The sequence below is a fragment of the Nicotiana tabacum genome, chromosome 14 (assembly GCF_000715075.1).
Source record: "Nicotiana tabacum cultivar K326 chromosome 14, ASM71507v2, whole genome shotgun sequence".
In the NCBI taxonomy this organism is placed as follows: domain Eukaryota; kingdom Viridiplantae; phylum Streptophyta; class Magnoliopsida; order Solanales; family Solanaceae; genus Nicotiana; species Nicotiana tabacum.
Window position 1 is genome coordinate 3,111,761 of NC_134093.1, and position 25,575 is coordinate 3,137,335.

Sequence of the window (25,575 nt, forward strand, 5' to 3'; positions counted from 1 at the left end):
TACATAAGAGAAGCAAAAGAACGGACAGAATAACTCTGTTTTTTGTCTTCTATTCTGTTATTCTACACCATTGTCCTCTTCTTCCCCTTAGTAATTTAGTAATTTATTTCAACCAAAGTACCAAACACAACTAATTACATTTAAATCAAACTTTGGTTATTGGCTTTACTTGCTACTTTCACTTATTGCTAATAATAAAATATAGTAATCACTTATTTCTAGAGAATCTTTGGAAGATTCCTCAAATTTTTGTTTTTTGTTTTTTTACTTTATCAATTGAAAATTAGTTGGATCAACAACTCTCTGCCACTATAATTAGATTGAGTACAGCAAGAAAGAAGAAAGTATGCTATACAAATTTTCAATTTTATTAATTTTTAAACTTTATAATTAAAGCTTTTTTCTTCTCAAGCTTATGGAGTAATTACTATGGTAACCCCCCATTTTGATTCAATTCACTTTTATTAAGAGAATAATTAGGAAATTTGCACTTTTAGTCCTTATATATTGATAAAATTTGATTTTGGTCCATGTAATATATGTACATTTTTAACTTTCGATTAACTGAACTATGCACTTTTGACCCTTCCACTTGTAATTCTTCACAATTTCAATGAAGTATTACCCATTAAATCATTTAAGTACACATGCATTTTATTGAGTTTGTACTATTACTCCGTATTTGAGGGTAATATAATTCTAAAATAATTTAAATGTAATATGGTTATATGTAAAGGAACCAAAACAAATATTTTAACTAATTAAATTAAATATGCCCATATATGAAAAGGATAAAAATTAGAATTTACTAGTAACTTAGGGAGCAAAATGATATTATCCTAAAATATTTAATTTTACAGTTTTCTTGTAAATTTAAAGGAATTTGCATCCAACCATACTTATGTATCCTAGTTGAGTTAACTAATAATATACATAATGAGGTCTCATAATATTAGTAGAAGCAGCAACAACAACAATAACAACAACAAAATAACAGTACTCTTACTCCTACCTTATGAAGGTAGAAAGACTGTTTCTGTAAAACCCTCAGCTCATAAAAAGTAATTTACAAACATGTTTGAACATAATTAAAGAACAATAATGTAGAGACCATGTCGAAAATAATAAAGACAAGAACATCAACAACAACAACAAAATAACAGAGCAGTAAAAAAATCGAAGCAAGGGCGAAATGAAATATACAAAAATCACTAATACTGATATGGGAAAAACTGAGCAAATACGATGACCCAAACTTGATCATTATATTAGTAGAAGACGTACAGAATATCTAGTGTTAGAGAATTTATATTAGTGAATATCAAAATAAAATGAGTTTAAATAAATCGACATGAAGAGTGAGTATTTGTGCGTTGACTATTTTCATATTGGGGTGAAGGTGTAATTGTTGTTGTATACTTATTTTTATCAATTGGAAACATCAATACAGTATACCATTTACAGCTTGTTTGGATGGTTGTTACATGTCATTTCATAATATATTATATTGTATTGTATTATTTGATGAATATAATGTTTAGATAGATTGTATTGTTTGCCGTCGTTTTATGATGTCGCGCACCAAAAATATGAAGAATAAACTTGCAACATTACTAAGAAAAAATAGGATGTGAAGTACAATTATTATATAAAAAAATAAGGTAAAACATAATATATATATTTAATAATCAAAGAAGGGCAAAGTGAGAAAAAACAAGGTAACACCGCCACCACACTAAATCCGTCATTACATAAAATGACAGTTTTCGTCGTTATGTAACGATGAATTTTACGATACGATACAATAAAATTTAAGTAACAATCAAAACAAATAATATATTTAAAGTAACAATAAGAATACAATATAACATGTAACAACGACCCAAACAAGTTGTTACTGCACATGGTACACATACTTCATTTATAAATACTCCTAATTTTAGTAGTATACTTTTTTTATATAGTAGTAATTACTTTGTGAAGAAGTAATCCCACTCCTACGCAAGTGCTATGAATCTTAAAAAGATCAAATTGCCTTTTTTTTCCTTTTATTCAAAAAATTTCGTTTGATTTAAAAAAAAGTTCTAGTGGGTCCCAGAGAGACTCTTTAGATCTGTTTTCCTCATCACTCCACAAAAAATATTGGCCAGCCAAGACTTTTTATGTATAATAGTTTAAGGAAAATAAAAGCCACAAAGTGAGAAGTAAAAAACAACCAAAATACTGAAAAATAATTGAAAAAGGTGCTTTATTTATTTGTACTCTGCACTTTCTCCACGTTACAGTTAATTATTTAAATTAAACACAACTCTCTCTCTCTCTAATTGTTTCGTTTAGTCTCTCCTTTAACCTTACTTTAATAAAAATTAAGAGGGTTAAATAAATGATTTCTTTAAACTTTTTTAACTGACCATTAATCATTGAAAGTGTCCACCATATGACAAAAGAGTGCCAGTGCAACAGAGTTATAACCAATATAAGCAAAGTTAACCACACTCCAATCACTGCCAAATTTGAATTAATTTTTTATTTTTTGATTTCTCATCTAGCATCTAATAAATATATTGGGGTTTGATTAATAGGAATTCGAGCCCAGTAAGGCCTAAGGGGAAAGCATTCTCTATCACGGCTTTAACCCTGAAACATTTAGTTAAAAGTGAATGGATCATATCTATTTCGCTACAGGTCTTGATGATACAATCCAAATTGAAATTAACTAAAATGCTACTACACCAGAAATAATTGATTATAAAATAAAGAAAATGTAGGCGCAGTTTTTTTTCTTTTTGAAAAAAGGATTCTAAAATAGATGAGGGAGAAAATGTGACTTCTCAAATCGGAAAATAAAATTTTAAGTAGAAATAACGAGAAGGAATTACGGTCTTAAGAGAAGGAATATGGGGGTATAAGTGAGGTTGTATTATTCATTTCTATAATATTAATATTATTCTCGTATTCTCTTATACTTAGATTTTTCTTATTACCTATTGTCTCTTTTTGTTTCGATTTTTATATCACCTTATTTTGTTGATTATCACTCTGCATTGTTACTGCTTTCGAAAACAATCGCACTACTTTCACAAGATAAAGTTAAGATCTACGTACACATTACTCTCCCCAGAATTCATTTGTGGGGTTATAATGAATTTGTTGTTATTGTATAAGAGCGTTGTATTAAATTTTAATTATTCCATATCTTTTATTTAAAAAAATGCTTCTAAGTGTTTGAGTTTAAATATATTTGATGGAAAACTTTAAGAGTTCGAGTCTAAAGCATTTTATTTATAAGTTTCAACAAAATCAATTGTAAATATTATCGTCATCGTAGCAAAATAACCGCACGAATACGCAAATACTAATAAAGAAAACTTAGATCCACTCAACTAATGTGACATCTCGATGAGTGGAGTTTCCTCATTTTAAAAAAAAATTCCATAAATACACACTAACAAAGACAAAAAAAAGAAAGAGAATATGTTATTTTCTTTTAATAAAAATAAAAGAAGGAGAAGGAGCTAAAATGAAAAAAATGCCAAAAACACAAAAGGCTTTCCTACCTCTTTCCTCTAAACAGAACAAAGAATGAAATAAATACCAAGGAACAAGAAAAACAAATTCAATATTATTTATATGTTTGAAATACATACTATCTATCAATAGTTAGCATCTAAATGAGGAAAAAGACATTTTTAGAGGAAAAAGGCCATGAAAAGATACCGTCTATGATTTATAATCTTATATATCTCCGAAATTATATTCAAGCTCCTTAGTAAGTTTGCGTTTTTTGAACTTTTTAAACTTAACGATCCGAAACATCTTAATATCATAAGAAATCAATGTTTAATCCTAAAAGATACAAAAACCGTTAGATCATTTCTTATCTACATTTTGACGGATAGAATCCATCAATACTTTTGATGCAATATAACAGATAATTAATAAAATAGATGAAGTAGGTGTAAATTAACTCTGACACTGTTATTATGAAAATTACTCCACTTATCTATCTATAATTTTCCATTTATTTCCACAAGAAAGGAAACATCATCTAGTTTGACGTTTAAGGCCCGGCAACCATCCTCCTACTTACCCCCATACCCCTAACCCCCACCCCACCCCATCCCCAACCCCCACCAGCTATTAGGAAAAGGTCAAACAGACATGTCCATTTTCTTTATCTTTCCTCTTGCTTCCTCTTTACTTTCCTCCTATTTTTTCTGTCTCACTTTCCTCATTTTCTTCTTCCATTCTCTCTGTTTCTCTTTTCCTTTCCTTTCCTTTCACCTCTTTATCTCAATGATCATAACCTTCTCATTTTAAGTGAATTCAAAGAGCAAAGTCATTATCACAATCACCTTTTCTCCCCTTAGCTTCTAACTTCATTTTCTACTCCTGTTTCTTCTATATTTAGTAACATAAACATTCGCTCTAGTCCCCATTTTCTCAAGAAAATTCCTGCCCTTTTTCTTTTCTTGTTTTCCCAATGGAGAAGGGAAATTTGTTCATTAATGATAGTAACACTACAATGGGCAACTATGGAATTGGAATTCAAGAAAATGAGCAACTTCAAAATTGTTTTTTTAATCCCAATTGGGAAAATTCTGATCCATTTGAGTCTGCATTAAGTTCTATGGTATCATCTCCTGTTACATCTAATGCCAATATTCCAAATGTTAGTACAAATAATAGTAGTGGTGACAATTTTGTACTTAGGGAATTAATTGGTAGACTAGGTAGTATTTGCAATTCAAGAGAATTGTCACCAAATTCCAATATGATTAATAGTAGTACTAACAATTCTTGTTATAGTACTCCATTAAATTCTCCACCAAAATTAAATCTTTCTATGAGGGGCAATTTGTCACATAGTCAATTGCCACAGTTTAGTGCTGATCCTGGATTTGCTGAAAGAGCAGCAAGATTTTCTTGTTTTGCTAATAAAACTTTCAAGAGTTTTAATGAAGCTGAAATGTTGCAACACAACAGACAAATTGTAGCACAACAAAATTTGGAAAATGGAAAACTTTCAAGAGTTTCAAGCAATCAGTCTATCAAACTCTCATCTGGATCTCAAATTCAAGAATTCAAAGATGTGAATTTAGCTCCAAAAAACTCAGAATTAGGAGATTCGCGGGAAAATTCTTCAGTTTCTGAGCAGATCCCAGTTGGTGAAAATGATACCAATTCAAGAAAAAGGAAATCAATTTCCAAGGGAAAATCCAAGAATGCTAATGTAAGTGTTAGTTTTGTATTTTAGCTTCGGCTTTTTGATTTGTTTGATTGTTGTTGTTGCTCCTTTCTTTTATTTTTTCTGAGACGAGAGTAATATCCCTGCTTTCTTCGCCAAAATATTATACTATGTATAGTATAAAATATTACTTGTTATTAATTAAAAATAGACTTTGAACACTCTTGCATAACCTATCTGCAAAAGGTGTTCAAATTAAATTTTCTTGCTACGCCATTGGGTGAGTTAAAGTCTGCGTGTACACTAGCTACCCAAACCCCACTTGTATGATCACACTGGATTTGTTATTATTATTGTTGTTGCTGCTTGGAATTCTAACTAACCATAATTGGTATATTTTGTAGTAACAATTTGTTTTTTTACTTTGTATACTTTCTGCAGGTTTCATTAGAGAAAAATGAATCAAATGCTAAAAGAAGCAAGTCTGAGGAAAATAATGGAAATGATAAAGCAAAAGAAGAGGAAAAAGCAGCTAAAAAAGAAGAAGAAAAAGCTGTTCCAGAGCCACCCAAGGATTATATTCATGTGAGAGCTAGAAGGGGACAGGCCACAGATGCACATAGTTTAGCTGAAAGAGTATGAAAAAATTCCAATTTTTATGTTGCTCGGATCTTCCAAAAAATATTGCCTTTTGCGTGTCGAATCCTCAAAAAGTATGATTTTTGAGAATTTAATACAGTCGCGACAGCATTTTTGGAGGAGTCGGCAACATATATTCCAATTCCTCAAATTTCATGTTTTTCCATTTTTTCCCAGTTATATTCTCTGACATATCCTTCAATTTAACAGGTGAGAAGAGAGAAAATAAGTGAAAGAATGAAGCTTTTACAAGATCTTGTACCTGGCTGCAATAAGGTACTACCCTTTTTTTTTTTTGAAAATTTTCTTTTTTTTGCTCTGCTAAAAAAATTCAGAATTCTGATGTGGGAAATTGAAAATTTTACTATAGGTGACTGGAAAAGCTGTGATGCTTGATGAGATAATTAACTATGTACAATCACTTCAACGCCAAGTTGAGGTAAAAAAAAATTTACTACTAGTCTTATGAAATTCAAATTCCATTAGTTAAAAGTTAAAGCAAGATTTACTGAATTCTTATACTTGTTTAATGTCATATTGTAGTTCCTTTCAATGAAGTTAGCTACTGTGAATCCAAGAATGGACATTAACATGGAAGCTCTTCTTTCCAAGGATGTAAGTTAATTAAAACCTATAGTACTATTTTTCGCTAATAAAGCAAAAAAAAAAATGAATCTTGAGTTTATGAATTTTGTGTCTATTTTTCAGATATTTCAATCTAGGGGATCATTGGCACAAAACATGTATCCGTCCGAATCCTCAGCACAAGCATTTCCTTATGGATTTCAATCTCAGCCAGGACAAAACTTTCATAAAGGAACAGAGTTTCCATTTCCAATAAACTCCTTGAATAGTAATTTGGCTAGAAATTCAATTATGCAATTGCCTTCTCTAGATGGTTATGTTGAACCTACCCCTCAGGTAATCAAGAATTCCATTGAACATGTTTATGTTACCCGGATCCTCTAAAAATGTTGCCGCACCCTGATGGATCGTATATCCAACACGAGTACGACAACATTTTCAGGGATTCGGAGTTATTTAGAAATTATTAAGAATTGTACAATTCTAGATGAAACTTCACTTGTTTTACTAGTTTGCTAACAAGGGTGGTTTAAATTGGTTTTTCAGGTCCCCACATTCTTTGAGGATGATCTCAATAGTGTTGTCCAAATGGGCTTTGGCCAAAATCAAAACCAGAGTTATCCTGGTTAGTAAAGTTGTCTCTTTGTACAAAGTTAGTAATTTAGTAAGGATTTAACTTATATATACTGAGGTAGCTACTTTATATTCTATGTCACTAATCTCACATGTTATGAACGGTTACTTGCAGTTATCTTTTAGAAAGAAGCGTAACATTTTTCCTTATGAATGCAGGTAATGTTCCTACTTCACAAATGAAAGTTGAGCTATGACCAAAAGGGCCAGTTGGTAAAAATTGTTGCATTTATTTGAGGCCCCAAATGAGAGAGGCTTCTGTACATAGAGAGACAATTGGCAATTCAGACTTATTCAGAGCAAATTTGGATGAAAGAAGAAGTAAAAAAGAAGAGATTTTTTCTCTCTTCCAATTCTTGATCTATTTAGTGATTAATTTGGCTGATTCTGATTATTATTATTATAACTACTATTTTTTCTTTTCCTATATGGAATTCTTACTACCAAAATTGGAGAGGCAATTATCATACACCTTTATGGTGTTGTGAGAACTCTACCAAGATTTGCACTTGTAAAATAGACTTTTAGTTTCATTGGTAAGAAAGTATGTTAGGAGAGTTGATGAAGATGGATATGTACTTTTTTACATATTTCTTACCATTCTAATTTTTTATTACTAATTCATTGAAGACAAATTTGTTACTTGTATTTTATTTCCTTATTTATATTATTGTTGGTAGCTTTCTTGAAAATTGTCTTTTACACATAAATTCTGCGCCAATTGCGGCGAGTGTTGAATGCATGGACATTGTCATTTGCCTTACTTATCCAAGCTATAACTTGCACGTCTCTCTTTGTCATTGGAACTTACTATTTGATAAACCTTTGGTATAATTTTTTATTTATTTATGATGGTGGTGTTTGAATCAGTTGGCGTACATGTTTATTAATTTTATTTGGTACCGTCTACTTTGACGCTGCTCACCAAAGGTTACAACAACCACTACTCATTAGTGGGGTTTGAGGAGAATAATTTTGTACGCAGATTTTACCCTACCATGGGATAGAGAGACTGTTTTTCAATAGACAATCGGCTACATATCTCCAAGAACTCTCCACTTTACGCTTGGGATGACTCGAACTCTCCACCTCTTAGATGGAAGATGATCTCACCCCAGACAACCCACAATCAAAAATCGGAAATGTAGTCAGCTTTATTCTAGAAACTAGAAAAAAGAACATAGTTAAATCAGTAAAATCATTTTTTTCTATTTACTGTTTTTATCTTTATAATCTCTATAATTTGTGCAAATGGTGGGAAGAGAATTGAATCTAGGAATTTGACTTCATATCATTGTATATTGAGGGGTAAAATGATAAATGCAGAAGTAGTTATTCTACTTATGTTTTTAGTTTTTAGTTTTTAAAGGGATGTCATAATCAGAAAGCTAAGGGAAAGTGGGGTCAAAATAAATAAAAATGATTTAAAACCTTAAATAGCGTGAGTTGAGGGAAGGATTGGATTCTCATTACAAAACAGCTGTTAGTGGGGACAATAGTGTCTGTTAAGTCCAGTTGTTTTGATTAAGAATGATGTTTTGTTAGTGCAATTGAGCTGGAATCCAAAGTTCCTTACTTTTAAGAGATTAAACAAACCACTACTAATTTGTTCACACCTTAGATTATTTTGATCAAAATTTGCTATCCATCAAAAGTAACTTCTAGTAATTTTTTTGGGGGATTTGTTTGATTTTTTTAATATTTTTTTTTGAAAAAAATCTCTCCCAAGTTAAGAGGATCTATAGTGTTTCCACACTTCTAATTTTTTTTGGGGTTTGTTGGAATTTGAATTCCCACTTTTATGATTTTCATTCTATATTATAATTGTTTTATGATGTTTATAAAAACAAAAATGTTTATTACTTAATTTATACCAATTTATGTGGTATTTTTTGCTTTTCGAGATTTATACTATGTGAACTTAGACCATCATTTTAGGATGTATTTTTTCATCAAATTAACATGAGAAGTTGCAACTTATAACATTTTTATATAGTTTTTGAATATTAAAATTTTAATATAAAAGTAATGAGTTGATCTTATTCATTTTAGCTTTAAAGATTAGTCGAATTACTTCTTATAAGTCAGACATATAAAATTGGAAGATGGAGTACTTTTTTTTTTAACTTCACCCTGCTCCAATTAGTGGATTTTAATTAAGTTTTAAAAAATAAATAAATGATAATTTTGATAAATACAGGCTATTAAATGTTTTTTTTTTGAAGTGTGAAAAACTTTATAATTGAGATAACATGAATCAAAATCGCATTTAGTATAACCGTATGAATCGCATGCTTTAATTGATATTAAGTGAAGAAGAACCTCGATATACCCTCTTCCACCCTAAAGAAACAACAACAACAATAATAATAATAATAATAATAATAAAATAAATTACCAAAAAAAAAGAAGAAAAAATAAAAGAAGAAACAACATTGTAAAACCAGGTTGGCAATGGTGAAGCTCTGACTTGGCTAAGGAATCAGATGACTTTTCCTAAAGTCCTTTCTGCTTAGAAGACAAACAATGGAATAAGTAAAGGGAGACATAACCTTATTTTTCACCATTTATGTATCATACTTTCTTCTCGTAATTTTTTATTTATAAATAATTTTAATTTTAATTTTCTACTTTGCTTTTAATAAAATAATTTATAGCCCGAGGCGGACCTACCTTTAGGGTAGGGGTCAAACCCTATATAAATTCAGAAAAAATGTATGTATATATATGTATATAACCTAAATAACATTTAGGCGGCATAACTTGACTTTTAATGTGCTGCCTAAGTTTGATTTTACTCTAGCATTTGTTTAATTTTTTATTCAATAGTGATACCCCGCCACTTTTAAATCCTAAGCCCACCTCTATTTATAGCTATATAAATATCTATAACATATTTAAGATCAAGAGTCAATCATCTCATAAATTTGAAACGGGTGGAGAAATAATTTATTTAAGAAAAAACAGATAGAAATGGATAACTTGAAAACTTAGTACGTAAAAAGGAAGATAAAACTAGTGGAGTTCAGATGTGTACAGATTGCTTTAAGAAGAAGCCATGAGGATAAGGAAAGTTAAAACTTTTGATTTGAATTTTTGTAATTGATTTTTGTCAGCTAAATCCCACATCTTATAAACACTAACAAAAAAATATCTGCAGCCATAACTTGTTTTTGGAGGCTGTTCTAAAATTTATTTGATTTGAATTTTTGTAATTGATTTTTTATACTATATATATAATACTTTTATTTGATCACTTATATTCTTTCCGATCCCAAAAATTCGTCGTATAATGCATTTGTTTTAAAATATTTGACGTTTTTCTAAGAGCAAGCCCTTTATTACTTTTAAAATATTTGACGTTTTTCTAAGAGCAAGCCCTTTATTACTTTTAAAATATTTGACGTTTAAGGAGAGATAAAGATTAGTGTATACAAATGCCCTTTAATTAAGATTATCAAAATTAAATATACTCCCTCAGTTTCAATTTATATGAACCTATTTCTTTTTTATTTTGTGCCAAAAAGAATGACCCTTTCCTTATTTGGAAACAATTTACTTTTATACAATAATTTATAGCCACAAAAAATATATTTACCTCATTTTACACCACAAGTTCAAAAGTCTTCTCTCTTTTCTTAAACTCCGTGCCCAGTCAAATAAATTCACATAAATTGAAACGGAGAGAGTATTTCTTATGAAATATGCAACCTTTTTTCTAGTTTTCAAACAAGTTAAAAATCATACTTGTAGAGAAGATACATGAATCTTCCATTTACTAGTCCTTAAAAAAGTCAACTTGGTTTGGTGAATTAGAAATATTGTTATTTGTTAAATCACTTTGATTATACCAAACCTTTTAAAATCATTAGAGGAAAAAAAGAAGAAGAAAGAATGATAGGATTTTGACTGCATGAAGAGATGCTTAATCATAGCATTTCCATAATTAACTCCGGACATAACGAACAATTAGGGTCCACTAATGAAAGGGATAGTTTGAGGGAGATTGATTGAATATGTTATTTTCTTTTGGGATAGTTGAGATTATTGATCAACCAATTATTTATTTTTTAATTGTTTAATCGGACGTTCGATATCTGTATTGGGATTCCTTGATTTTCCAGATAGGGTAGTGGTATCTTGGGGAAATTAAGTAGTGACATTAGCATACTAAGTTCAGGCGGCAAGCGGGGGCTTATTCAGTGTAAAGGTTAGGGGTAGCTTTCGCTCGTACCCTATATTTTTGCCTAAAAACTATTTTAAATATATAAATAATTAATGTTGAATTCATTAAATTAGATGGGATGTGGTATAATTGTAAATATGAGCTCATAAAATTTAAATTTTAGAACTGACTCAATCTGCAAGTGTTGTACATTATGCTACAATAGTTGTACCTTGATCGGGCACGGTAAGAATATAAAAGACTTCATCAATTGCGACCAAAACGAGATTACTCGACCGTGAGAGAGTATAGAGTGATTTACTTGAAGCAAAGAGTGAGGGTCTCTACAAAAACAATTCTTGAATTTTCATTCAGCTCATAACAATTTTTTGACACCTTATATAATTCTTTGTACTATTTTCTATCTTAGAATAATTTGTGTATTTTAATCCCTATATAATTAGTAAGTTAATTAAACAACTCAAATTATAGTACTTTGGATTATCAAATCCTTGTTGTGTGGTTGGAAGAGGGGTCCAATTACCAGGCTGTCAATCTTCAACATCATGCTGTATATATCATACCTTCCATTCACTTTATGTCTCTTTCTTTCAATTTAAGCAGCAAATTTTCTCTGATATCGGTTGGTATGCAGGAAAAGAACTAACTATCCTGACCTATAGTCGAATTTTCAACTATATACTTCACCTTAGCAGGGTTTTAGATCCCCTAAACTGTTCAGAAATAGAATTATTGTGATTTTTTTCGATTTCAGAATTTGAACTTTATGAGTTTTGAATTCCGCAACGACGACTTCAAATACTAATAACTTAATTTCAAAATTTAAAGTTTATACATATTTAATGAATTTCATAATCCATTACCGGGTTTAAAACTTCGAATCCATAAGTTACCTTCTAGAATCGCCTCTGGATTCCAAGTGAGAAGAAAAGGCAGGTTGTGATTGTGAAGATTGAATAACTAGCCCCATCATTTTGCTTTCACCAACTAGATCTTTTACTCTCATTTCATCAATCAATTGTAATCTCTAAAGAATATCTCAAGATTTCTACTTAATGTCTATATCAAGAGGTACATAGATTTGGATTATAGCAAAGATTTGCGTCCTGTCAAAGTAATCTTGCTTAAGATTAATTTATTGAAGCATATATTACTAATCTTTAAAGCATATCTTACTCTAACAAGACATTAGTACGCCATTGACAATGTCATTATTGAGTTCGATTTTGTAAATCATGTAATAATCAAAGATAAAAAAAAGATAGGAGAATCTGAATAAATAATGCCATACCTACATCTTTTTATTTTTCTGTTCTAAATAACTACTGAAAAATCTCAATGGCCAGTGTCACACGGTTCTAGACATATTTGATAATAGATCACTCTTCTACCTTTCTTCACTTAAATAGCAGCTGAAATTTTGTATATGCCAGGGTTCGAGATCCGTAACGTAAGTTTAACCTACACATTATGCGCTACGCTCGTACCATTAGGCTCGAGCCCTGAGGCCAAATGCCATGATACCTATATCTAATTTGACTTCATTTGGATACATGATGCAGAAAGTAGACAGTATTTTTTTCTTCCTATTTGGTAAATTGGAAATAAGAAAAATATTGTAGCCACAGAAAAACAGTCTCTTTCTTTTAAATTTCAATTTTCTTTTGCAAAGATTTGTTTCTCTCATTGGGCCAAATGAGATATCGTAGTTACTAAACAATGTATCTTTAATGGACCACAAAGAGAAGCAAAACTTGCCCCATGTTACTGTTCCATTTCCCTTTCGTGATCAAAATGGTAGGTTTCATTTACATGTCATTTTCATCACCATTTGCCCCATTGATTTTTCTTTAAAGGAGGTGTCTATCCCTTCCTATAATAAATGAGAAATATGGATATATGTCAAATTCTTGGATAATTTTAAAGTTTCATAGATGGGTTAAAAAGGTATAATTTGTAGTAAGTTCTCATGGGGAGTAATATCCCTCAACTCTTTGTAACGATATTCATGCTCTTGTGCTCAAACAACTCGGTAAACTGAACCTGTTCTTGAGATGGGAACAACAAACGCCTTTAACCTTTCCTTTTTTTCTTTTTAGGTATCAGATTGGCAAAATGAGAGCGCCCAAATTGTAACAGGTTTCTCAAAAAAAAAAAAAAAATTGAAAAAAATCTTAGAAGGTGATTTCTTTCTATCTATTTGAGTCTTGATTAACAGAGTTATTTGATACATTTATTGATGTGAAATAGCATCTACCCAATAGAATAGGGGAGTCATGCCCAAGTTACTGCAAACAGGGTGGAGCTTAGTAAGGGTTTGGTGAATCCTGTATTTTGCTTGGATCGTATACTTTATTACGAAATTCATTGAATTGCGAACCCAATAATTAAAACGAGCTTTAATTCGATCACAAATTTAAACTCATAAACTTGAAGTCCTAGTTCCATATTGGAACTCAGAAAACATTGTTATAAAAAAAGAAAATAATGGGATCCACATCTCAATTCCATGGTTAACATATGGCTAGGGTATGAACCTACATGGTATCTTTTCCTATCTTTTGTAATTGACTGAAAAAGAAGTGTCAAAAAAGAGAGGAAATGGTCCACAAGTAGGGAGAGTTACATGTCAGAGAAGACAATCCCACAAGCTACTTGTTTAATGGTTCCTTGACAGGATAGGCTACAACATCAAACAAAACTGCCAAAGTTTTCCAAAGTACTAATGGACTGTCTGTTCTTGGCTTTCAATACTTACACAAAAATGCAGTGGCATACTAGTCTGAGCCACTTGAAGATTGCCCCCTATCCACTTGACACCAAAACCAAGCAAATAAATGATCTAAGCTACTAAATAAACATCCATGTTCCTTCTTGGGATATTTCTACAGTTCCTATTGTCTCAACTTCTGGGTCCTACCTTATCCAAAATACTCTATCTGTCTCAATTTAGATGACACACATTCCTTTTTAGTCCGTAAAAAGAATGACACATTATTATTAACCTTTAAATTCTTAATTTTACCCATTTTACCCTTAATGAGAAGATTTTATAGCACACAAATGTCATGACCCCATAAAGTTTTTACCTCTTAAACTTTTAAGATCACAAGTTTTAAAAATCTTTTTTTATTTTTCTCAAACTCCGTGCCAAGTCAAACTACATCTAAATTGAAACGGAGGGATTAATGCACAATCCAAATTTTCCAAAAAAAAAAATATATATATAATCTCACTTAACCACATTACGTACCTGGTATGGTGTTGATATGAGTTGAGCTTAAGTGAGGATGTGAGGATTCATATCTCTGATCTCAACTTGTTTGGGATTGAGACGTTAAAGTACCGCATTCCAACACCTACATTAACATATAGTTTTATATGTTCTGTAGAAATATGGTCTTGTAAGGATAAATGAATAAAAAATGCTTGATTCTCATTTTCCTTGATGCATCCATTGAAAACAGGATAAATATGTACAAGGTATGAATCCTTAATAAAATTGTAGAAACCTTGATAGAGATTGAAATATACCTTTGTTGGAGGCTTGAATCCAACACTTGTACCAAGTCCAAATTAGTCACTAGTAGTATGCCAGAGCATGTTGATATCTGAAATTAAAAAGAAAGAACAAGAGCTTGGGCAAAACCAATCATTTTTTTTTCCATTCCCATTGGGCAATTTTAGAAATTGGATACAAAGAGCTTGATTGATTCAATGAGTTGTTCATTTCAGAATTGGTGAGACACTTCCTATCATTGAAATTTGAAGGGAAAAAAGCTACACCTTTCCAAAAACCATATAAAATAACACTATTATGGTACATACAACACACCACCTTTACATCAAACATTTCCTAGTTTATATGTTGCACCTATCATATCCTGAGAACCAAGAAGAGGGCTCTCCTAAATTTGTTAAATCCTCTTCTCTATTGTAATTTGACTCGAATTCTTCTGTCCGCTGCTTATCACCTCCATTATTCATCTCCCCTACTTCATATGTTGCTGTCGCGGAATTATCATATAGGGCTTCTGATCTTTCTTCTTTAGGTTGAAATGATTTTTCGAGTAACTTGTTCAAATTGTAGATCTCCTTTTCATGTTTCTTCTTCAGTTTATCAATCTGTTTGTAAGCCGCGTTAGCTTCTTGCTCTGCTTCAATGGCTCGTTTCTGCATAACATTAAAACTTATTAGAGAACTCTGGCCAAAAGTAGATATCCAAGCAATAGTAGCGTGCTTCAGCGCAACCAAATAATGGCGCTATAAGCTGCTCCAATATTACATGATACATTATATGAAAAGCAAGGTTCAAAATATTTGCCATCTAGAAAATTCACAACAATGTGCTGTTTGACACACCAATAGCTCAAGCTAACATAGTCAATCTCCACATCAGTGGATGCACTATATAATTCACTGTCAATGAGCAGACACTTCCTTCTGGAGTACCAAGTAATCAAACATAAAATAGAAAATTCACATATTACATGATACATTATATGAAAAGCAAGGTTCAAAATATTTGCCATCTAGAAAATTCACAACAATGTGCTGTTTGACACACCAATAGCTCAAGCTAACATAGTCAATCTCCACATCAGTGGATGCACTATATAATTCACTGTCAATGAGCAGACACTTCCTTCTGGAGTACCAAGTAATCAAACATAAAATAGAAAATTCACATATTACATGATACATTATATGAAAAGCAAGGTTCAAAATATTTGCCATCTAGAAAATTCACAACAATGTGCTGTTTGACACACCAATAGCTCAAGCTAACATAGTCAATCTCCACATCAGTGGATGCACTATATAATTCACTGTCAATGAGCAGACACTTCCTTCTGGAGTACCAAGTAATCAAACATAAAATAGATCCAAGTGCTTATCCGACATAGCTGTAAAGCTTTCAAGAAAAACAAGGAAAGATATAAAATACTGTAAAAAAGAGCTAATAAGAGATCAAACAATACAAAATACTATATATAATCGGATGAAAATGTCAAGTTATGACTTATGCATTAATTGAAAAAGTTTAGAGCATTTTCTCATGCATAATCTTAACAAAAAAATTCCTACAAATGTAGATCTAACATATGCAGCATAAAGGAAAAGAAAAAACAAAAAGGACACATAAACTTCTTCTGAAATGTTGGTATTTACAAGTAGTCACAGTACAAAAACATGATGTCAGCTCAAGAAAATCATGTATCCTGTGTAGAAATGTAAATGAAGAAGGGTAATATGTGTGTATTAAAATACTAAACTTTAAATACACGTGTGCGTATAATAAAATAAATAGAGCTAGTTGGGATCGCCTTATGAATCATCTGCATTCATTTTGCCCTGTTTGGGCTCTAATTCATTTTAATACAAAATAATTGTCTTTAAAGAACAGTTGGCAGTCCTCTAAAATTAGCACTAGTTTGACTAGAAGTGTGGGATGTCACAATCTTTAGTAGTAATTCATCAAATTGGTTAATTCAAAAAAAAATAGCGTACTCTTTGTTTTAATATGAATCATCTCTGTTTTGCCCTGTTTGGGCCCTAATTCATTTTAATACAAAATAATTGTCTTTAAAGAACAATTGGCAGTCCTCTAAAATTAGCACTAGTTTGACTAGAAGTGTGGGATGTCACAATCTTTAGTAGTAATTCATCAAATTGGTTAATTCTAAAATAATAGCATACTCTTTGTTTAATATGATCCCACTGTACTTATCGATATACTATCTATCAACTTTAGTTCAACTCTCTAACAATCCTGATCTATTTGAAATGCTTAGGGGTTCTCTACATCTCTAACTAGACTACAGAAACTCCTAGAGTAAGTTTAAAAACAACTAAACTAATCCCAACTAGCTGGTATCACCTATATGGATCCTCCTTTAATTCCCTTTTTTATGTTCTTAGCTTATTTATACTTTGAAAGGAAAAATTGACTAGACAAACAAATTAATACTACACTTGACACGTCATTCAATAAGATGTGACATTGGTCACAGATTACGTGGCATAGTAAAAAGTCAAATTAGCATGCCAAAATCTGAAGAAAGAGGAAGAGTGGCATCTGTTCAGATGAGACAATACGAAAATTTTCCTTATTATGGGAAGAAAGCAGTAAGATTGATTATAAGAAATGTTTCCTTGTTTACAAGACAAAAGCAGGACCTCTCTGTATGTCTAACCCTGTTTGCAATGCGGTTAGTTCAAATACTCGTTACCCTCACCTACATTTCAAGCCTTAAATTACAGGGATACATTTAGGCAAAAGCATTCAAAACGCGAGACTCTTTATGTAGATAATTAGTAGCATAATGAGTAGTTGACTGTAAACGACCTGGAAAGCAAGCTCCGTTGCTGCAATGATGGGAAAATACATGCTGATAAAATAAAGTGCAACTAGGAAACGAATGATTCCAAAAACTCACCTCAGCGGCTGCAATAGCTTCTTCTGCATCTTTAAGCCGCACAAGCAATTCACCAGCCGCTTGTACAGCTTCAGCAGTATCCCTCAGTTGGGCTTGAAGCCCCTTATTTTCATCCCTAAAAATCTGCCTCTCCTTTTCCCGTTCGACTTTTAGAGCTGAAACTTCTGCAGCAAGAGCATTGATAAATTTGGATTCAGCACCCCTGACTCCTGCCTTTGCAGCTGCTTTCTTGACATCCTCTACACCATCTTGGATCTTCCTATGCCTGATAAGCAATTGCATGTGTTTCTCCTCGAGTTCAGCATACTGTTCAAGCATGCGCGCATGCCCCTGCATTGCCATCTGCATTGCTTCTTTTAGCTCTTCCGAGCACTTCTTCTCCAAATCTAGTTCTTGTTTATGCTTTTCTGCCATGCTGCGGCTAGCTTCTAAGTCTAACCTCAATTCTTCTACAAGAGAAATCCACTTACTTTCTGTTTCGGTCCATTGAATCCTCTCCCTTTCAAGTCTCTGTTCAGCACTCTCCTCAGTTGACTCTGGAATAGTGGATAAAGGCAAAGGCTCACTTGACTCAGATGGATAAGCTAATTGCAGAGGTGAACTTCCTTTCTTGGATGACTTTGGTGAAAAATCTACATAAAACTGGAGTTGGCTTCTCAAATCCTGAATCTCCTCCAGCAAAACATCCCTCTCACCTAAGTCAAAGAAGTTACGATACCGTTCCAGTTCATCTTGAACTCTTGTTAATTCAATTTTTGCACTTAAAATTTCTGGATGATTTTCATATTTCTCCTTCAGAAGCTGAAAATCATGAGTTAGATATGCATGGCAGGAGGAGAAATTGTAGATATCAATAGACAAAGTTCAAGTCAGATACATACCTTATGCTCATGAGTGAGTGATAACAGTTCATCCTCCATGAACTCGTCTGTTGGTAGGATTCCATCCATTAAGCTCTCAAGGCGAACAATCTTATCCTCCCGTGTTTGGCCAATAATGGCGTTGCATTCTCGCTCATGTTTGTATTGTTGAATCTGCCATTGGTTGCAAGACATGTTAAAGATCAGAAGGAAATAATGAAAGTAGAAAGTTGCACAATGGACCAATCAAACCTACCAAGCGGTTGAGTTGCATGATCTCAGAAGTTTGCTTGACACATATTTCTTCCAGTGCCATCTCTCTCCGTATTGCTCCTGCCAATACTTTTTCTACTGCCTGTAAACAAAGAAAATATTGCACATGAATAAGTACTTTACTGATTACATAAGCCAAAAATTCATAAAATCTTCAAACTTACTTTGGGTACTTGAATCTTGAACTTTTCGCAGGACTGTGATCCATCAGCAGTTACCAACTGTGATCCATCAACTGGTACCAACTGCATGTTTGAATCATTGTTGGCATCTTTAAGCTCCTGCTGGGAGTTTCTTCCCTTACATTTACCGCACAAAAATATTGAATCTCTAATACTTGTTTGGACCACCACATCCACTTTAGCAACTGGTATAATTGCTCTAATATCAGCAGGTTTGCAAGAAAATCTGAATGAGGACCGCTTCAAAGATGTACTTTGGCAATTACTTATAATTTCAAGTCCCCTATGTAGACTAGCAGCCAAATGCTCAGTCGACGTGAAACAACTTTTACTTCTCTGATTAGGTTGAGAGTTCAAACAAATACTGTTAGAAGGCTTTGCAAAGGACAAATGTGGTGCGTCCAACTTACTCTCTCTAAGATCCTTCTGAGAAGCACTCAGCATCGATGATGTCCTAAGACTTTTCCTACTGCTATTAACTCTTGGCGAAACACTTGGAGTGGGAGACTTTAAAAGAGGAGATTTATCATTTGTAACTATGCTAAGGTCCGTACAAGCTGCATCACCCTCCGAGCATTTAGAAAAGTTTTCAGGAGTTCTTTCACTGTAGTCTTCACATTGCTCTGAGGCTGTTTCTTCTACCAGTTCCCTGTTTACTCCTTGATTGAGAAAATTAATGGCCAGCGATGGAAGACACTCTACTTCAATAGGCTCTCGAGAAAGATCACTATCAAGCCTCTTCGACATGGATTTCTTCAAATCGGCCTCAACATTTTCTTCTTCGCAACTTTGATGAATTGATTCTCCAGCCATGGAACAATTATCCAAGTTCTTCACCCCAGCACAATCAATAACTTTGTTTTCAGGTTGGACTTGTTCAGATACCTCTTCCTCCATGGTAACGTCTGTATCCTCGGAACTTTCCTCTCTCTTGCATGTGTTCTCCTTTTCCTCGCTATGTCCTTCAGGAGCAACAACCAAGGGACTCTTGGAAAGAGTTTTTCGCAAGATTCCAACCTCTTTACTTCCTTCTGGTAAGAGACCTAATAGTTCGGCTTCCTCAACAATTTCCATTTCTGTGTCACCATCACCGTCTATTGGACGGTTGAGGCTGAATTTCAAAAGATTTAAGCTTCTACGCGCATTCCACCCTGATGAATAATTTCCATTTTGATCTGCTTGAGAGCCATTGGCCTTCACTCTTATCAGCTCATCCTGTAAAGAGGAAGGAAAATAAGGCATTCATTCAACCAAGACGCATAAGCAAGGAATACGCCAATCGTTAAGATAGATATTAACAAGAAAAGGATTTAAGTGTTTGCCTTTAACTGTCGTATAACTTCCCTCAGGACATTTACATCATCCTGCATTTCCTCATTGACAACTGCCTTATTCTTGATTGCCTTTGCGCGCTGGGCAAATCTCAGGGTACTGAAAGTCTCGCTCTTACAACTGCATTACCAAGAAGAACAATAAAATAAAGTGAAATAAATTGAAATGTAAACTTTACGAGAATGAAATACAAATAAGGAAAGTACGTCCTGACTCTACCTCTGGACTGGAGAAATGGCACATATCATTGCAAGTTTTGCATTTCCACCAAGAGATTCCTGCAACAAAAATGTCAACTTGGAATCTCTATAGGGAATGTGCCGATGCTTTCCTGTTTGGGAAACTTCTGCTAGAATGTTTATCAAGTTCCTGTAGATATCAAAAAAAAGTGTAATCAGAACCAAATGTGAAAAATTTAACCTAAAACAAAAAGACAGAAGTAAAAGATGAAAAGTTACAAATTTGACACCCTACGTAAGGCAAGAATAGTAATTCTTGAAAACTCTTACATAAAAAGGAAGCTTCTTATTTCACTATGTTGCTATTCTACAAATAAAGGAAACAGTGTTCATGCTATGCTGTATAACTTTGGCAGGAGATAGAAAGGAACAGAAATAGTCAACCTAAAGTCAGTCTCATAATGACTTCTAGCTATAGGAGGAAAAAACAGTAACAATCAGTCAGGCACCCACTCTGTTACACACAATTTGCGATTTGATAAGATTTATATCATTTACTGGCAACACTCTCTGACATCAATGAATATCTCATGCACTCGCTTCTAGAGGATCCTGCCCATCTTCATTGATAAAAGGTCTCAAATGTCCAGATTCCAGGAAGCTACAATCAGACACGGATTTTTCTCGCAACCCCTTTTCGAAGAATGTCTTTCACTTGCAGACAGGGGCAGAGGCAAAAGCCAAGTTGTGGGTTCGGCCGAACCTAGTGGCCGAACCCAGTAGCTTTTATTCAAACAATATTTTTGTATTAAAAAAATTACTAAACATATACAAATATTAAATTTAGAACCCTGTCACTAACACACGAAGTCGGCATTCCAAAACCTAGAACCCATAAGGTTGAAATCCTGGCTCTGCCTCTGCTTGCAGATTAAAGACTAAGTCTTTTCCCTGTCAACAATGTACATAATCGCACCAGGAAAGCAAACAACTACCAGAAAGACAAAAGGATAAAGACAAAAGGATCCCTGGATGGATCAATTCAATGGTGCTGCCTCTTCTTTAACCAAAAGATAAAGGAAATTTTCCTATGGTGCCAAGGCATAAAGTTTGTTACATCTTTAAATGGACCAAGTTCCTTGCTTCTTCATTCAATTAGCTAATGAGAAATATGAAATGTGTGTTTTTGACAGCCAAACCACAGAGAATTTGTTCAACTTAAGAACATACCCCAGCTGTGACAGAGAGCGATTGATGTTCCCAGCTTCCTTCAGGCGTTCTCCAGCTGCACCAGTTAGCTTTTGCCTTTCTGACCCGGCAAGATCTACGAGATTTATCCTACTCGACTTCAGGCAACTTAAGCCATCGGCCATCCTCTGAAAATAAAATTTTATATTAGACCAACAGCAAACATTTTCAAATCTCAAATACAACAGACGACTATCATAGCAAGTTTTTCCATGCACCGTCACAGACACCTCAATATGTAAAATTTCTTTACAATAAAAAATGACAAAGAACAGACCATGCATAATTTAGTCGTTGGTATTTTTAATAGAGATTAGATTTATTGTAATAAAGAATCGTAAAAGGTCTATAGGATCGTTACAAATCAGATGATAGTCACAAGGACACAAGAAGCTATTACCTTGCATCGTGATTCAACAACACAAGTAAATACACTGTGAGATCGTGAACTCTCAGCATTTATACTAGTAGCGCCAGTTCTCCTGTTTGACAAGCCCTGTAATATTCAACAAGTTCTATTAGCTTCCTCTAAGTACATCAGGCCATTTTCATAAGGCTACTCCCAAAATACAAGTAAAAGAAGTAGAAGAAAAATACATATGAGACAATTTGACACTTATCTCAGATATCACTTGCTACATAACTGACTCTACTTAACAAATACACAGGTTGAAACCTAGAGGTTTTCTTTACTACAGGTACCGGACAGAAACTTCAAATAAGAGAGATGACGAAAAATCAAATTACCCTCTCCTTTTTTAATGTGAAGCATAACATTGAAAACGAACAACAAAAAGACAACAACAAACTGCAGCAAGGATCAAAGGCAAGGGCATTAGTTAGGTAAATTAAGAATTTTGCCCTTCCTCTTTTAGGAAATCGCAATAATGAGAAAGGGTGGAGTAAGAGAAGCCCCAAGCTCTGCCCATTGTTCCAAACTGGAAGATAAGATATCAAGTTTCTTTCAAATACATGGACATTTCAATATTCAAGGAACTGAGGAATAAAAATGTAGTCGCATTTGATCAAAACCACACACATCTGTAGCTAAACAGGTTTTTGTTTCTTATTTATTGCATGATAAGGTTTCACAGAATTCCATTTTGTAATCTCATCTTTCAATGGTGGTGCGGCCACCTCACAAACTGCTAACATTTACTGCACAACAGTTGTCGTTTCTTGGTTCTTTTATCTGTAAAAACCTAGATGTGAATGCATTATTCTCCTGTCTAATAAAATGTAACAAAAAAGGCTGCAGTCTGAACCTTCATCAAAAGCTTTGTCACATCCTTCATGGTAGAAACACATTCCTCGGTCAAATTTTCAACATAGACACCAGTCCTCACATCTTCCCTAATCTGAAAAGTGAAGCCAATTAACAATTATTAATATGGATTCCTCAGAAATTAGATAATGAATGCAATATCAGTATATGGTGTAGTGTCCTTCTAAATAATACATCATTATATGTTAGTCCCTTCTACCTGGAGGTTTCGCTGACTGGGATCCAACAAATCAGTGATTTGTTCATTGTATATCTGCAAGTTATGAGAATTAAAGAACTTAGAAGAGTTATGTAATGACCTTTTACATATTGCAAGGGAATCAGCCAGGTTGTCTAACCTCAAGAAAAGAGCATCGACATTGATACATGAGCTGCTTGTCAGAATGTTTGATTTGTTCCTGAAAAGAAAATGAATTGACTATGACAGTCAATATTTATACAACCTACAGTAAATCTGGAAAAAAGCAATTCATGTAATAAGACACAACAGAATGTACCTCCTGAATTCGTTCAAAAAGTCGTTGGAAAACACGTGGTGTTAAGCCTTGTTGATCACTTGTCAAGTTTCCTTCCAACAAGGCGTTGGCTAGCCCCCATATTGTATATGTCTTTCCGCTACCAGTCTGATTAAGAGGACATGTCAGCAAAAAAATTACAATAGAGCATTCAGAGTTTATATTTAGCATATCACATAATATGAGGCTAAAGTTACCTGCCCATAAGCAAATACTGAGCTGTTAAATCCAGCAAGGCAATTTTCAACAAGAGGAGCTCCCACGAGCTGAAATATATCTAGCTGAAAGAGCAATAACAAAGCAGAACCAATCACATTTAGCTGGTATCCCTCACCGAGCACACATCAAATTCGAATATATCAAGCGCAAAGATAGAAAACAAGGAAGAATCAAGCCCGTTTATTTTCAATTTTTATGCTATACATATCAAATTGATCTCCTCCACAAGTAAAGCATTACGTTTACCTGTGTTGATTGGGTGTCAGCAATAGAGTCAAATGTAAAAGTATGTCCCGATATTGACAACGAATCATTAGAGACCTTCTGGACAACAATTTCACCCTCTTCCTCATCCTTGATTGGTGGCCTCATCCTCACTATAACCTGATTTTCATGGAAAACATTGCAACAAAATCATTCCAGGACCTACCATAACTACCATAAGCTCTCAGATTAAACTACTTCGCACAAAAAAAAAAAAAGTAAAATTTTCAGCAAATATGTTCAGCAGAATCAATATTATCAACTAATAAAATTCATCTTTCCATCATATCAAAAGATTGAACTAAAATAAAGTATCACAATTGATGACAATTCAGTTTAATCGAAATTTCATCATAAGTAACAAATAAAAAATCAAGAAAAAAAAAAGGAAACAAACTGAAATTCACATTTTCAATAAAGTCAGAGCAATTTTTCGTACATTCACCTCAGATTTAGGGATAAAACTGTTCAATCAAATAAAAAAATCATGAACAAACAGTTAATTTTCAAGAAATTCCTTCACCAGAAACAACATTTCGCATAAAAATCAACTAAAATTCATTTATTAAAAAAATATCAGATGTAATGACAATTTAGCTAAATAAAAATTTCATCAAAATCAACAAGGATCAATTAATTTTCAACCAAAAGAAATTCACATTTTCAATAAAGTCAGAACAATTAATTTTCTGGAAATTACTTTGACACCAGAGTCAGAAGATCCAGCAGCAACGGCGGCACCGTTCTCCGATTCAACACTGAGCTTACGCTTCAAAGGATTAGAATTAGGGTGCCGAGGCGGCAACGGACTTTTCATCTTTAACAAACCGCAAACAACAGCCGGTGAAGAATTCAGATCTGAATTAGGATTAGCATTCTCTTTAGACGACGACGACTTGTTCTTCCGGTACGGCGGTGGCGTTAGACATTTCTGCTGCTGCTTCGTAGTAGAGCTAGGGTTTGGACTCGCCGGCGGCATCGCTTCGTGATTCTCCCTTAAGATTGTGCTTCTTGGTTGTTGTACGGTGTGCTTCATTCCTTGTACAGAAAAAATGGTGGATTTTAGGGATAGGGTTAGAGAAGAGAGAAGAGAATGAAAAGAAAAGAAACTAGCCGTTGAAGAAATGATGGGATTTGAATTTGAAATAGGTAAAAAGTGCTGGGAATTATCTAAGCCGTTGATTCTGATCCATACGGTTGAAGATGTTGTATGGAACCGGAAATGAATAATATTAAAATTTTGGGTTTTGAAAAGTGATAATTATTAAGTAATTAAAATGTATTGGATCTAGAAGTGGAAGAAGACAAAAATTAAGAGAGCTTCTTTTTTGAAAGAGGGAAATTTTAGAAAAGGTGCTCTTTGGCATGAGTGTTCAAAATCGAATTGAAACCGAAAATCGAATCGTAAAAGTGGCTTAATGGCTTGTTGGTAATGGGTTATAGTTTTAATGGATGACAATAGTGTTCTTATTTATAATCGTGGGATAGCATTTCTGACAATAGTGTTCTTATTTATAAGTCCTTCTAGTTAATCTTGATTTCTGTAA

At 33.2% G+C, this 25,575-nt stretch overlaps 2 protein-coding genes across 2 annotated transcripts; one reads left to right on the plus strand and one right to left on the minus strand.

Moving 5' to 3' along the window:
- Positions 1-4,225: 4,225 nt before the first annotated feature.
- LOC107827140 (transcription factor bHLH62) lies at positions 4,226-7,715 on the plus strand. The gene is made up of 8 exons (XM_075229217.1): positions 4,226-5,233; positions 5,630-5,824; positions 6,038-6,103; positions 6,198-6,266; positions 6,371-6,442; positions 6,536-6,748; positions 6,959-7,037; positions 7,205-7,715. The coding sequence occupies exons 1-8, from the start codon at positions 4,484-4,486 to the stop codon at positions 7,240-7,242; spliced, it is 1,482 nt and encodes a 493-aa protein (XP_075085318.1). The 5' UTR covers positions 4,226-4,483; the 3' UTR covers positions 7,243-7,715.
- A 7,154-nt stretch (positions 7,716-14,869) lies between these two features.
- Positions 14,870-25,155, minus strand: LOC142168665 (kinesin-like protein KIN-12B). Its single transcript, XM_075229218.1, has 16 exons — positions 24,729-25,155; positions 24,011-24,148; positions 23,743-23,826; positions 23,528-23,653; positions 23,369-23,428; positions 23,230-23,283; positions 23,011-23,103; positions 22,146-22,241; positions 21,728-21,873; positions 20,538-20,687; positions 20,309-20,438; positions 18,969-20,201; positions 18,788-18,886; positions 18,553-18,705; positions 17,672-18,472; positions 14,870-15,404 (listed from the first exon to the last, which is right to left on the minus strand). Exons 1-16 carry the CDS (start codon positions 25,062-25,064, stop codon positions 15,093-15,095), a joined length of 4,011 nt encoding a protein of 1,336 aa, XP_075085319.1. The 5' UTR covers positions 25,065-25,155; the 3' UTR covers positions 14,870-15,092.
- Between the last annotated feature and the right edge of the window lie 420 nt (positions 25,156-25,575).

What these genes read in the sequence shown, in the direction of transcription:
- LOC142168665 (XM_075229218.1), bottom strand. Translation starts at nt 25,064, where the DNA reads ATGAAGCACACCGTACAACAACCAAGAAGCACAATCTTAAGGGAGAAT. An exon ending in CTTCTGACTCTGGTGTCAAA is followed by an intron (nt 24,149 to 24,728) that starts GTAATTTCCAGA and finishes CATGAAAATCAG; the next exon opens with GTTATAGTGAGGATGAGGCC. An exon ending in AAGCTATTGCAGCCGCTGAG is followed by an intron (nt 15,405 to 17,671) that starts GTGAGTTTTTGG and finishes AATGTTATGCAG; the next exon opens with AAACGAGCCATTGAAGCAGA.
- LOC107827140 (XM_075229217.1), top strand. Translation starts at nt 4,484, where the DNA reads ATGGAGAAGGGAAATTTGTTCATTAATGATAGTAACACTACAATGGGC. An exon ending in TTGTACCTGGCTGCAATAAG is followed by an intron (nt 6,104 to 6,197) that starts GTACTACCCTTT and finishes ATTTTACTATAG; the next exon opens with GTGACTGGAAAAGCTGTGAT. An exon ending in CACTTCAACGCCAAGTTGAG is followed by an intron (nt 6,267 to 6,370) that starts GTAAAAAAAAAT and finishes GTCATATTGTAG; the next exon opens with TTCCTTTCAATGAAGTTAGC.